Genomic DNA, 12,818 nt, shown 5'->3' on the forward strand with positions numbered 1-12,818 from the left:
GGGACTATGACTCCTCAGTTAAAGTTTACTAAATGAGGAATGAAGGGAAGAAAATAATTAACAATGTTACTTAATGCTGCTTTCGAGCACTAATACAAGATTCGTATCAATTGGTATAAGTAGGGGAAATGAACATATTTTGGTATTTTTTCAAGCCGTGTGTTTACGACTTCCCTGTGTCACTTTTACATTTGTAATGATGCTCTGTATGAGAGACATATCACACCTGTAGTGTCAGCATTATGTGAATTAAGCACAACTTGCTCTCCTCACACTACTTGTCTCCCATGACAGTCTATGTGCTGTGTGTATGACAGTCTATGTACTGTGTGCTGGCTGGACATTACTTCCACCACCCTTGCAACCCCCTCCCCCCTTATCCCATGTACCGTAAGCAATTCTAAGCAGTTAGACACACAATATTGCAAAGAACACGGGAAGGAAGGAAGGAAGGAGGATTGAAGGTCAATATCCAACTTATCACGAGGACTTGAAAGAGCATTAGCTTGAATTAGGGAAGGAAATCAGATGTGTTCTTTTTCAAAAGAACCATCACAGTAATTGCTTTAAGTGATGTAGGAAAACTGCGAGGAAACTTTAAACTTGATAACCAGATAAGATTTGAGCCCTTAGTCCAGTGCCTTAATCACTGACTTACCTTACTCTGTAAACAGAATTTCTATCTCCCAAAACGTATCATATTCACACTGAATCCTGGATTACAGCACTGCTTTCTTTTTTACATTACTTGCATTGAGACATTAGGGAAGCAGTTGTTGATGATCAGGGAACTTAGTATCACTTGGGAGATTTACAGGTCTGCAGAGTAAGCTTTTCTCTCCCTGTTGTGTCAACCAGTTGCAGCTCAGACACACAGGTAACATATTTTGATGGCTTACCAGCTAGCTTTGCTATCCATCTAGATATTCATACAGGTACGATCAATACGCCAAATACGTTGCTATTTAACACTTTACTACAGCAAAATCATGAATGAAAATCGTTCAGCAGAGGTCGTGAAACTTTGTATTTTCACTATGCTGTGATTTTGTCTGCATGTGTAGTCTGCTTTGAATGACTTTTTAAATGCTTTTATGGAATTTCCAAGTTTTATGATCTCAGTTCAAGGTTCTCTCAAATGATAGAACTGAAATCAAAAGGCTTATATTTTTCACCTCATTGTGTATCCTGCAGTATGATTTCCAGGAGATAGTCACATATGTATTTCAAAAGAAGATATACTGATTTCTAACACATTTACATACGAAAGCCTGAAACTATGAATATAACTGTTTCAATAAAACAGTATTTAGAAAACATATCAAACTACATAAAAATTTATAAATCACTTTAAACACTTACTAGTTTCTGCCCAGCAGTAGGATTATGGGAAAGCAACGAATGATCTTTATTCCCCTTAATTACGAGCTCTGGATCCTTCAATTCAATCATCTGCTGGTTTAGACCACATACAACAATTTGAATGAATTTGTTAGCATGTTCTGTGTAAAGACGGCATGATGTCTTGAAAGACGGCTGAAAGTGCAGAGTAATATTCTTCTCTTCTGATGTCCAAGGTAAATGCAAGCTCACCTATAAAACAATGGTACATAAGAGCAACACTTTCAATCCTGTGACTGCAATAAACTAAAAATGAAGTCACTACACTTGTAATTAGTATGATACATACACTGAGAACTACATTTAATTTATACTTTGTAACTATTGGTAAGCCTTTGTATGAGACTGAATTTCTCCAATTTGACCCTCACAATCACTATGTACAACATATATGTGGGAGGAAATAATGTGTGGATAGACTCCGTAACCTCTTTATCACAGGTGCCTGCAGGTTTTCGCACTAGTAGGGGCAGAAGATTTTCCCCACACATGTGATTTAGACACACGGGAAAGGCATACAGTGTTCATAGTAACAACGACCAGTGAGTGTACCGTGTTCATAGATTTGGAGGTCAGTATGCCAGTTAAAAATTATGCATCCTCTGAACATACAAGGATATGTTTGCTTTAAAAATCATTTTCTTTGTAATGCGAAACAGACACTTTTCCATCAACATTAGGGGTCGTATGAAAGACTTGATGAACAGTATTTGTTTTGGCTGACTCCAGCTACACATTCCAAAAATGAAACTGCACTTATCTGCCCAAAAATGAGTGAGAAAATGTGATTGATGTCTCTTAGGAGGGACTCCATTATATAAAATATGTTACATTATTTTCTGTTGGTATCACAAAAATCCTACTTCATTAATAAATTGTTTTCCTGCCATTATAAATTGTTTGATAACATAAAAAATCTGATGTTTATTTTGAATAATATTAATGGCTTGTGCAGTGAACACAACTGGATTTAAATTAACAGTTCAGTAAGAAACACATCACTATGTTCAACTCTGTAAAGTTGGTCAAATTTACCTTCACTGCAATCAAAGCTTTGTCAAACACATTACATGCTACACTCTTCATTAGGATTGCAGAGTGACACCAAGAAGCAAGCATCCTATCCATTCACCTGCAATACGAAACCCTGGCAACTAATTTTTATCTTTCCTGCAGTAAATTCGAAACCTGCACATCCTGAACCTTGTGACATACGACATGAATGAAGCCTGGAAAAACAGGCGTCCCTTGAGGCTGCTAAGGGACTGGGACTACTCACTTCGAAGTCATTATCATTTCAACTTGTTACATTCAAACCGTCATTACTTCTCTAATTGTCAGTCACTACTTAATTACCGTCACGCCACATCAATCGATACCTGGATAGTTAACATCATACCCTGTTGTGCAATATTTAAGTAAATACCAATTAGCAATAGCTATTTGATATTTATTAAGATGTGCGCAAGCAGTACTCACTAGGAAGGCAACATTTCTGAGACAATACACACGTTTGGCTATCCTTCATAATGGGACTGCATACCCATGTAGTAGTTTCGCCACTCAGTACATCAATATCTTAATTCCATTTCATTATAGCTGGCATCACTATTTCTTTCCTTATAAGCTACGCATTGTCACAAATACTGAAATCTCCAATAGTCTGGCTATGATATAAATTTAATGTTGCCTTTTTCCGTAATGGTATTGTGGTGTAATTCATTTTTTGAAGATTACGTCATTTTTTTAGATTTTACTTCAGTTTTTTATACATTTGCATTTAGTATCTACTTTTGACCCAATAATTCATTCTTTTATTGCTGGCAAGAACGAATGATGCAGGTGCTTCTAGGAAAAACACAAAACTTCCCAAGAATATATTCGTACATGTGGGAAATAAACTGACAGTTTATCTACTCATTTTCATTGTCACATCAATTACTGTTATTAACTTTTACTAGGTATGGGTATTGAAACAAGAATTTAAATGTCTTGTATGAATAATATACCAAACTTTATGTCAATTTGTGAAATTTCATGTGTCAATTTTTTATATTCGTTTTTTAAACTAAATGAAAATATTAAAGTGCGTGCTCCAGTTGATTCAGCATATGTTGAAAGTTTTTCTAGCTACTAGCACATATTGTATGACAATATATGTTCCATCACTTTTGAGAATGTCTGCCTGCTGGCCGTCACTGCAGTTTATGGCTTTACAATGGCTATTTCTTAAAGAAAACCTCTTATAAATTTTTCATTACTCTAGGTCACTTTACATACATTTTGTATGATTTTTAGATTGTTTTATCGATATTTTCAGGTCGTTTGAGTGATAATTTTCAAGTTACCTCAGGTCATTAAAATCTGGGCCCTTTTTCATCTTCATAAACAAGATGAATTCACTCTAACCCCCCCCCCCCCCTCACGCCCCAACCCCACCTTGCAATTACCTTATGCTCTACAGCAGTGTTGTCCTTCACTGGAGGCATGTCAGCCAATACCTTCATGAGCATTGACTTTGTTTCAAATGGCTGTGCTTCAGGTAGACAAACAGTCACCTCATTTGAGAGAGGTTCGCAGCTGTCCTTTAACTGCATACACAAGCCTCTTGAAGTTCTTAATCGAATGCATGTTCCCTGGAAAATAAAAGTAAATAGTGCATTTGAAATGTGATACACCAAAACATTTGTTCCTATTTTTGAGTGAATTGTTAGCAACTCTATCTAGCCACTATGAGTAAGAAGCTAGGAGTTCACCATTGTCAGCTTAACAAATGCCAGTTAGCCATGGTAATAATTTTACTTAAATGGAGACTGAAAAAGAAGTCATGTGGTCAGAAGTCTGTACACCATACTGAGTGTTATCTGTATGCTATCGGGTTATGATTTATAGAGAGTGTAAAAGCAGACTCACAGTGTTATTATCATAAAAGGTGTTTTCAGTCAGCTGGAGTAAAACTGGTGTTCAGTCAGAGATACTTTACAGAAGTTGCATATGCTCATCTCATACTGCCTTTATTACTATTGTTATTAAGTGGGGATGTCAGGGGAAAAAATGACCTCAAACTAGGTTCAAGAAACAAGAATATTGTATAAACCAAATATTAGGTGCAATTGTTAACTACTTCAGAATGATTCAACGAAGGCAAGGAGAAATCCTTGTTTTGCAAAGAATGTAACTTCATTTTATTTAATCACAGGTCAGGTCAATCTACTCTTTCCAATGTTTTTCCTGATAAATGGATTGGGCAATAAGAAGTAAAATGCAGAATACAATGAAGCAGAGAAGTAACAGGGTGTATGAATTCTTTGTGGTGGGACAAGAAAAGAGTGGTTAGACTAATGGTTGAATCTGTCCTATGCTATGGTTCAGAACTGTGAATTATGAATTCTGACCTCAGGAGATGACTATTGGCTGTGGAAACGGATTATTTTTGAAGGAGTACCAGAATATCAAGAATCGAGAAAAAAAACTAATGATGAAGTAAGAGCTGTGATAAGGGCGATTGAGACAAGTGATGGAAATAATTGAAAGAGAACCATTAAAGTGATGTGAGAATTTGTTGAGAATGCCATCTCATCGGTGGCCAAAGAAAATTTCTGAATGAAAACCATCTGGCAGATGTAAACACAGCAGAGCATGACACTCTTGGAATGACTACCTTCTGCTGCTGAGCAGTGTGTCAGCAGTGCGCAAGTAGCAGCAAGTGGCTTATTTAGCATTCATATAAGTGTAGTAGTCAAGTTGAAAATTTGTTTGAGCGCACTAGTTTAGTTAAATCTGTCAAATCATTGTGTAGTTTCGTAATTAGCATGGGCTTATTTGCATTTTAATATATGTGACATGTAAAGTCGCGTAGTCGTCTGTCATTTGTTTATTTCTTTCAAATAATCTTTTTACGTTACTGACAGTACAGTTAGCCTTCTGCCGCTGAGCAGTGTGTCAGCAGTGGGCAAGTAGCAGCATTACTGCATTTACTAGGCAGTCTTGTATTTTAATAACCATTTAAATTTTGTGTTGAATTGTTTGTGCTCTCTGTAGATTAGTTCAGATGTTCTTTGCACAGCAGTATTCAGCATGGATAGGGACTGAAACTGCTGTGTTCGCATGCGGGCTGAGTTAGAATCCCTTTGCTCCCAGCTTCAGGTAGTGTTGGCTTCGGTCACACAGCTTGAGGCTGTTGCCAATGGGCATCACTGTGGGGGTCCAGACGGGGGTTTGTCGGGGACGGCCAGGTCGTCCCATGCATCCCCTGATCGGACTATGGCTGTGGCTGCCCGGGATACTGCCAACATTGAGGCTGACCCGTCACCCATGGTAGAGTGGGAGGTCATCTCGAGGTGTGGCAGGGGGCGAAACACATTCTGGAGGGCTGAACGGAAGGCCTCTCCAGTTTGTCTGATGAACCGGTTCCAAGCTCTGTCTCCGGCTGATACTGATCTTCGGCCGGACATGGCTGCTTGTCCTGCTCCAGAGGTTGCCCCTCAGTCTGCAAGATCTGAACGGTCGCAGAGGGTGGGCTTACTGGTAGTTGGGAGCTCCAACGTCAGGTGTGTAATGGGGCCCCTTAGGGATATGGCAGCAAGAGAGGGGAAGAAAACCGATGTGCACTCCGTGTGCATACCAGAGGGGAGTCATTCCAGATGTGGAAAGGGTTCTTCCGGATGCCATGAAGGGTACAGGGTGCACCCATCTGCAGGTAGTCGCTCATGTCACCACCAATGATGTGTGTCGCTATGGATCGGAGGAAATCCTCTCTGGCTTCCGGCAGCTATCTGATTTGGTGAAGACCGCCAGTCTCGCTAGCGGGATAAAAGCAGAGCTCACCATCTGCAGCATCGTCTACAGGACTGACTGCGGACCTTTGGTACAGAGCCGAGTGGAGCGTCTGAATCAGAGGCTGAGACGGTTCTGCGACCGTGTAAGCTGCAGATTCCTCGACTTACGCCATAGGGTGCTGGGATTTCGTATTCTGCTGAATAGGTCAGGAGTCCACTACACACAGCAGGCGGCTACACGGGTAGCAGGGGTTGTGTGGCGTGGACTTAGTGGTTTTTTAGGTTAGATGGCCTCGGGCAAGTGCAGAAAGGGCAAGTGCAGAAAGGGCAATAGCCTCAAAGGGCAACAGCCTCAAAGGGTGCAGGACAAAGTCAGGACATGTGGGGACCAAGCAGCAATCGGTATTGTAACTGTAAACTGTCGAAGCTGCGTTGGTAAAGTACCGGAACTTCAAGTGCTGATAGAAAGCACCGAAGCTGAAATCGTTATAGGCACGGAAAGCTGGCTGAAGCCAGATATAAATTCTGCCGAAATTTTTACAAAGGCACAGACGGTGTTTCGAAAGGATAGTTTGCATGCAACCGGTGGTGGCATGTTTGTCGCTGTTAGTAGTAGTTTATCCTGTAGTGAAATAGAAGTGGATAGTTCCTGTGAATTATTATGGGTGGAGGTTACACTCAACAACCAAGTTAGGTTAATAATTGGCTCCTTTTACTGACCTCCCGACTCAGGAGCATTAGTGGCAGAACAACTGAGAGAAAATCTGGAATACATTTCACATAAATTTTCTCAGCATGTTATAGTCTTAGGTGGAGATTTCAATTTACCAGATATAGACTGGGACACTCAGATGTTTAGGACGGGTGGTAGGGACAGAGCATCGAGTGACATTATACTGAGTGCACTATCCAAAAATTACCTCAAGCAATTAAACAGAGAACCAACTCGTGTAGATAACATCTTGGACCTACTGATAACAAACAGACCCAAACTTTTTGACTCTGTAAGCACAGAACAGGGAATCGGTGATCATAAGGCCGTTGCAGCATCCCTGAATATGGAAGTAAAAAGGAATATAAAAAAAGGGAGGAAGGTTTATCTGTTTAGCAAGAGTAATAGGAGGCAGATTTCAGACTACCTAACAGATCAAAACTAAAATTTCTGTTCCGACAGTGACAATGTTGAGTGTTTATGGAAAAAGTTCAAGGCAATCGTAGAATGCGTTTTAGACAGGTATGTGCCGAGTAAAACTTTGAGGGACGGGAACAACCCACCGTGGTTCAACAACAAAGTTAGGAAACTACTGCGAAAGCAAAGAGAGCTTAACTGCAAATTTAAACACAGCCAAAACCTCTCAGACAAACAGAAGCAAGCGGATAGGCACTTGGTGCATTACAAATGTAATGTATTGCGAATACATAGCAAGAAGGATCCTTTATTATACGATTATATGATGGTGGAACAAACACTGGTAGCAGTTACGTCTGTAAAATATCTGGGAGTATGCATACGGAACGATTTGAAGTGGAATGATCATATAAAATTAATTGCTGGTAAGGCGGGTGCCAGGTTGAGATTCACTGGGAGAGTCCTTAGAAAATGTAGTCCATCAACAAAGGAGGTGGCTTAAAAAAACACTCGTTCAACCTACACTTGAGTATTGCTCATCAGTGAGGGATCCGTACCAGGTCGGATTGACAGAGGAGATAGAGAAGATCCAAACAAGAGTGGCGCGTTTCGTCAGAGGGTTATTTGGTAAGCGTGATAGCGTTACGGAGATGTTTAGCAAACTCAAGTGGCAGACTCTGCAAGAGAGGTGCTCTGCATTACAGTGTAGCTTGCTGTCCAGGTTTTGAGAGGGTACGTTTCTGGATGAGGTATCTAATATATTGCTTCCCCCTATTTATACTTCCTGAGGAGATGACAAATGTAAAATTAGAGAGATTCGAGCGTGCATGGAGCCCTTCCGGCAGTCGTTCTTCCCGCAAACCCTATGCGACTGGAACAGGAAAGGGAGGTAATGACAGTGGCACGTAACGTGCCCTCCGCCACACACTGTTGGGTGGCTTGCAGAGAATAAATGTAGATGTAGATCAACAAAATAACAGAGCGTCATGGTGAACACAAGGAGGATGCCCTGAATAGAGAGGCTTGCCAAAAGGTAACAGAGTTACAGCAAAATGTTGTTATTAATTGATCTTCTAATAATAAGTGATATTAACAACAACAACAACAACAACAATATAATGTTTATGACACCAATGCTGGTTGTCCGTCTATGTTACCATAACCTCTTCACTGTACGCTAAACATTTTACACCAACAAATCTGTTTGGTTGATTTGCGAGGAGGGGATCAAACAGCGAGGTCATTGGTTCTGCAACAAATTTCTTTTAAAGTTGGAACAGGTGGAAATCATAGGGGGAGAAATCTGATGAGAAGGACAGATATTCCAACAAGTCACACTTCCAGTCTGTCATTTTCACAAGCACCAAAGCACCTTAGGGAGCAAACACAATGGCCTGCTGGAAGAGGAGGAAAGGAAGGGAGACAAGAAGATCATTGGATAAGCCCAGGAAAAGGAAGAGGATTATCTTTTACACTCGTTTTCAGCCAGCATTCAATTACTGTGGTTCCCCTATGATACGAAGGTTAGTTACTCTATTATCTGAAATGAACCCTGCACTTTTTTATATATATGTATAAGGTAATAAGGTATTATCTGTTTCATACACAGTTAACTACTGAGTGCACAATAACATATAGCCTGTTTTATCAGTGTTTTTATCAATTTTGGGATGGCCTTCACAGCAATCAACTACAAGAATATATGCATATGTTTGAATTCAGCTGTCCAAATCTTAAGTGATGCTAATGTTGCACCAAACTCATTATAAATGTTCACCATCTTTGAATGACCTAAATCAACAACAAACTTTACAAAGTAAGACATTTTATGACAGCATTCTATCTCAGTTTATCAAGTTCAATTAAACACACAACATGACTACTTCAGAAAACCGTATAAACCACATTATTTTGCAAATCATGTTGACATTTGACTACTGAAATTTCATGAAATGTATAAATAAAAAAGTAACAAAATTACACTGGTATCAATGCCATCTGTGCTAGGTGGAGAAATTTTCCCCTTGCTCTAATATTTTGTAACATGATTTTATGGAGTCTGCAGCAGCAGCATTGGTGACTGGAGGAGCGTAATGAGGTTTCATAGAGTGATGATCACCAGAACATCATGTAGTAACCCCCCCTCCTCCCCCCCCCCCCCCTCTCTCTCTCTCTCTCTCTCTCTCTCTCTCTCTCTCTCTCTCTCTCTCCCCCCCTCCCTCCCCCCCCCCCCTCTCTCTCACTTCGAAAACCAGTAATTTTTCGACTGAAGTATTACATGCATGCCAGAGCCATTCACCCAAACATCCAAAAACACTATTAATAATGTTTCAGCGTATCAGAACATAGTGGAAAGCCATTCTCAAAGATTAAGCCCGCTAAAAATTCCAAAGGAGGTCCTTTAAACTATTAATTACTCATGAATTGCCTTTGGAATGAATGATAATGGCTGTTGATTGTTGTAACACGTACTGCACATTCCAGTCTTTCAGACAAAGTTGTTGGAGAATGTTCATGAAAGATAATACTTACAGGATACGAATGCATATATATAACCTTGGGCTTTTTGATTAAGTACACCACTAGCCTCCTCTAGGTACACAATTACCAATACTTGTAGTCAATGTTAAGGACAAGAGTTGAATAACAAAATTCTTCACTGACTGACATGGCTACATCTTCCTCAATTTTTTCACTAATGAGGGTTTCCATTTTGTTGAAATTGTAACGTTGTAGTGTCTTAGTACAGAACACAACATTTCTTCTACAACATAACTCTTCGAATTTGACACCATGATCTCAGTACCTCAAAAGCCTTTTGTTTCTGCACATACTGACACTACCATAGTCCGGCCTGAGAGAAACATACGTATGTCCTTTTCTTTACTTCGAACAATCTAAACACCTTAAATACCAATCGAAATACCTAAATGGAAAGATTTATTTTGTTATATTTTTAGTGTATCATTTACATCAGAAAAATTTAGTTACAAAGAAATTTGGCTTCCAGTGGTTACTCTGGCAAAAAAGTTCTGGTGCTTATTTTAGAGTAGCTGGTATTTAGAGGAAAATTCTATCATGCTGATGTTATACATTTACAAATACCTTATATTAGGAAGTATCAGTACATAAAAAGTTACTTTCTCACCTCATCAATGGAAAAGCTTCCTGACGAAACTGTGAGTACCATCTCTTGTTCCAGTCCTGCGAGCAGATCCTTTTCACCTTTGTTAAGACTAACTGATGAAGGTTCCCTTACTACTCTAAAGCTTAAGCGAGGTAATATAATAGGTGACAGGAACTCCAGTTTTCCTTCCACCATTAAAGACAACTGACCAAGCTGATAAATTCCCTTTTGTTGTGCCTTGAAAGAGAAACAGAAGACATATATTATTCATTAAAAATTGAAAAACTGTGCCTGTACATGCATTTTGTACAATATTTATCAACAAAAAAATCTCAATCTATATCATGCATATAACGGTATTGTCTCTAATTTTTGAGAACAAAATGCTTCTTAGATTCCAAAACAGAGTATTTAGTTAAAAGACATTTTGAAGTTTTCCACCTCGGATGCTTTTGACAAGTGTTCATTTTATTACATCTTGCACAATTGGCCAATTTCAGCCTTACGGGCTTTCTCAGGCACAGTCTACAAAGGAACAGATCAAAGATACAGGACGCATAAGTTCAGCTTACTGATGTACAAAAATAATATTTCGTAATGAACAGCCTAAAATTGTACATAGAGCTGTCAATGTGTTGTAGAACCATCCCGTTATAAAATAGCAGATAAAGCTGATCAGGAAGAGAGGACGAATATATATGCATCAGAATTAATGGCAGAAAGCTTACTGCATGCAGTAAGTCATCTTCATAACTAATGCTACATTAACGGACACTAAATGTGCTTGCTTTCATTATTGGACACCAATTGTCACTGCTATCCATGTGGGAAACAGTTGCAGCAAAGATACAGCAATTTGAATCAGTGTGTCAAACATAATGTACTGTATGTTATTAGTACACATTAAAAACTCAAAATTGAAAAACCAAATCCAGAACAAACAGAGTGCCAAGGCATCAAATGTGTCTGCAGAGTGTGGTGAAATCCAGGAAAAGGGGGAAAGAAAGTCTTTATTACATTTTGGGCATAAAATAACTAGAAATATAGCTCTGCCAGTCGGTACACAATTAGAATATAATCTGTGACTACATAACTAGCTACACGTGACAAATTGCCTTAGCTAGAAAGTGACATTTATGACTTAAAATAGCTTCCACTCAAGTCATAATAGTTATTGTAACATATGGATTGCCAAATGACGCAAACATTAAAAACTCAATAATGTAAGAAAAGATAGATTGCTACTTATCATAAATATAGCACAGTAAGTTGCATACAGGAACCATTAAAAGCTTTTGGTCACACCCTCTGCTGGAAAAAAGAGAAACCCACTGACTCCGGCGGCTCAGGCTAGAATGTAGCTATCACATGGGATGGCAGCAGCAATCTGGAGGAGGGGGGGGGATGAGGGGGGGTGAAGGGGAAGGGATAACACTGTAGGAGCACTGTCTGGTGGAGCGTGCAGGAACTAGAAAGCCAACAGGTACTGTGTCAGGAGGTTGTGGGGCAGGGAGGTGGGGAAAACAGAGCACAAAAGGAGAGGAGCAGGAAAGACGGGCAGGTGCATTGGCAGACTGTGTCAAAGAGTGTAGGAGACGGGGCTAAGTGGAGATACAGCATGTGGAAAAAAGGGTTAAAAAAAGACACCATACAGAAGTGGAGATACAGAAGTGTAGATCCAAAACTAAAAATTAAATCACCTTCACCATTTTGCTTTGGCGGATAAACAGTAAAATGCAGCCGACAGCTCGTGCTTCATTTGCTAAAATCGCCGATAAACCACACAGCAAACCCAAGCAGGAACGTAAATGGTTAAAAAATGGGCATTTCGTCAGGAAGCGGCATACATTTAAAATTTGAGCGCAACGCGTAAAAGGTGGTGGGGTAGCACCACTTACCAAATGACGATGGCTAAAAAAGGCAGTGGCCAATATGCAGCCTAGTTAAAATGACCTCCTCCCAGCAGGAGGGCCGAGAGGTGGTCATCCAAGCCGCTGGGAGAGGCTTAATAAGCCAGAGCTTATTCCCGTGAAGGAGGGACCATTGGCGATGCCAAACAGACACCAATTCCTGACAGACAGTAACACAGAGATCATCAGAGGGAATATAGGTGCTCGCGGGCTGACGTACAAGGACTGCAGCCTTGGCAGCAGCCTCGTTTCCTGCCAGACCGACATGACCAGAAACATCAGACCGGCTCCACCAAGAGTGAGCAAGTGACAGTTTTCCCAGACCCGCTGTACTAAGGGATGGGCGGTGTACAGCGCACACAGACTTTGAAGGGCGCTGAGTGAATCTGAGCAGAGGACACAGTTGAAAAAGCTGTGTCACTGGATGTACTCCGTGGCCTGATACAGGGTGAAGAGCTCGGCTGTAAATACTG

At 40.1% G+C, this 12,818-nt stretch overlaps 1 protein-coding gene across 2 annotated transcripts in view; it reads right to left on the minus strand.

The window, feature by feature from the left end:
• The window catches only part of LOC126471170 (trafficking protein particle complex subunit 10), a 157,827-nt gene that overhangs the window by 40,748 nt on the left and 104,261 nt on the right, over nucleotides 1-12,818 (minus strand). For both annotated transcript variants that reach the window (XM_050099274.1, XM_050099275.1), the window contains 3 exons: nucleotides 10,457-10,672; nucleotides 3,852-4,037; nucleotides 1,363-1,593 (listed from right to left, as the gene is read on the minus strand). In XM_050099274.1, the coding sequence (XP_049955231.1) occupies nucleotides 1,363-1,593; nucleotides 3,852-4,037; nucleotides 10,457-10,672 (633 nt within the window). The remainder of the gene's footprint in view (nucleotides 1-1,362; nucleotides 1,594-3,851; nucleotides 4,038-10,456; nucleotides 10,673-12,818) is intronic.

Source organism: Schistocerca serialis, chromosome 3, assembly GCF_023864345.2.
Source record: "Schistocerca serialis cubense isolate TAMUIC-IGC-003099 chromosome 3, iqSchSeri2.2, whole genome shotgun sequence".
Lineage (NCBI taxonomy): Eukaryota > Metazoa > Arthropoda > Insecta > Orthoptera > Acrididae > Schistocerca > Schistocerca serialis.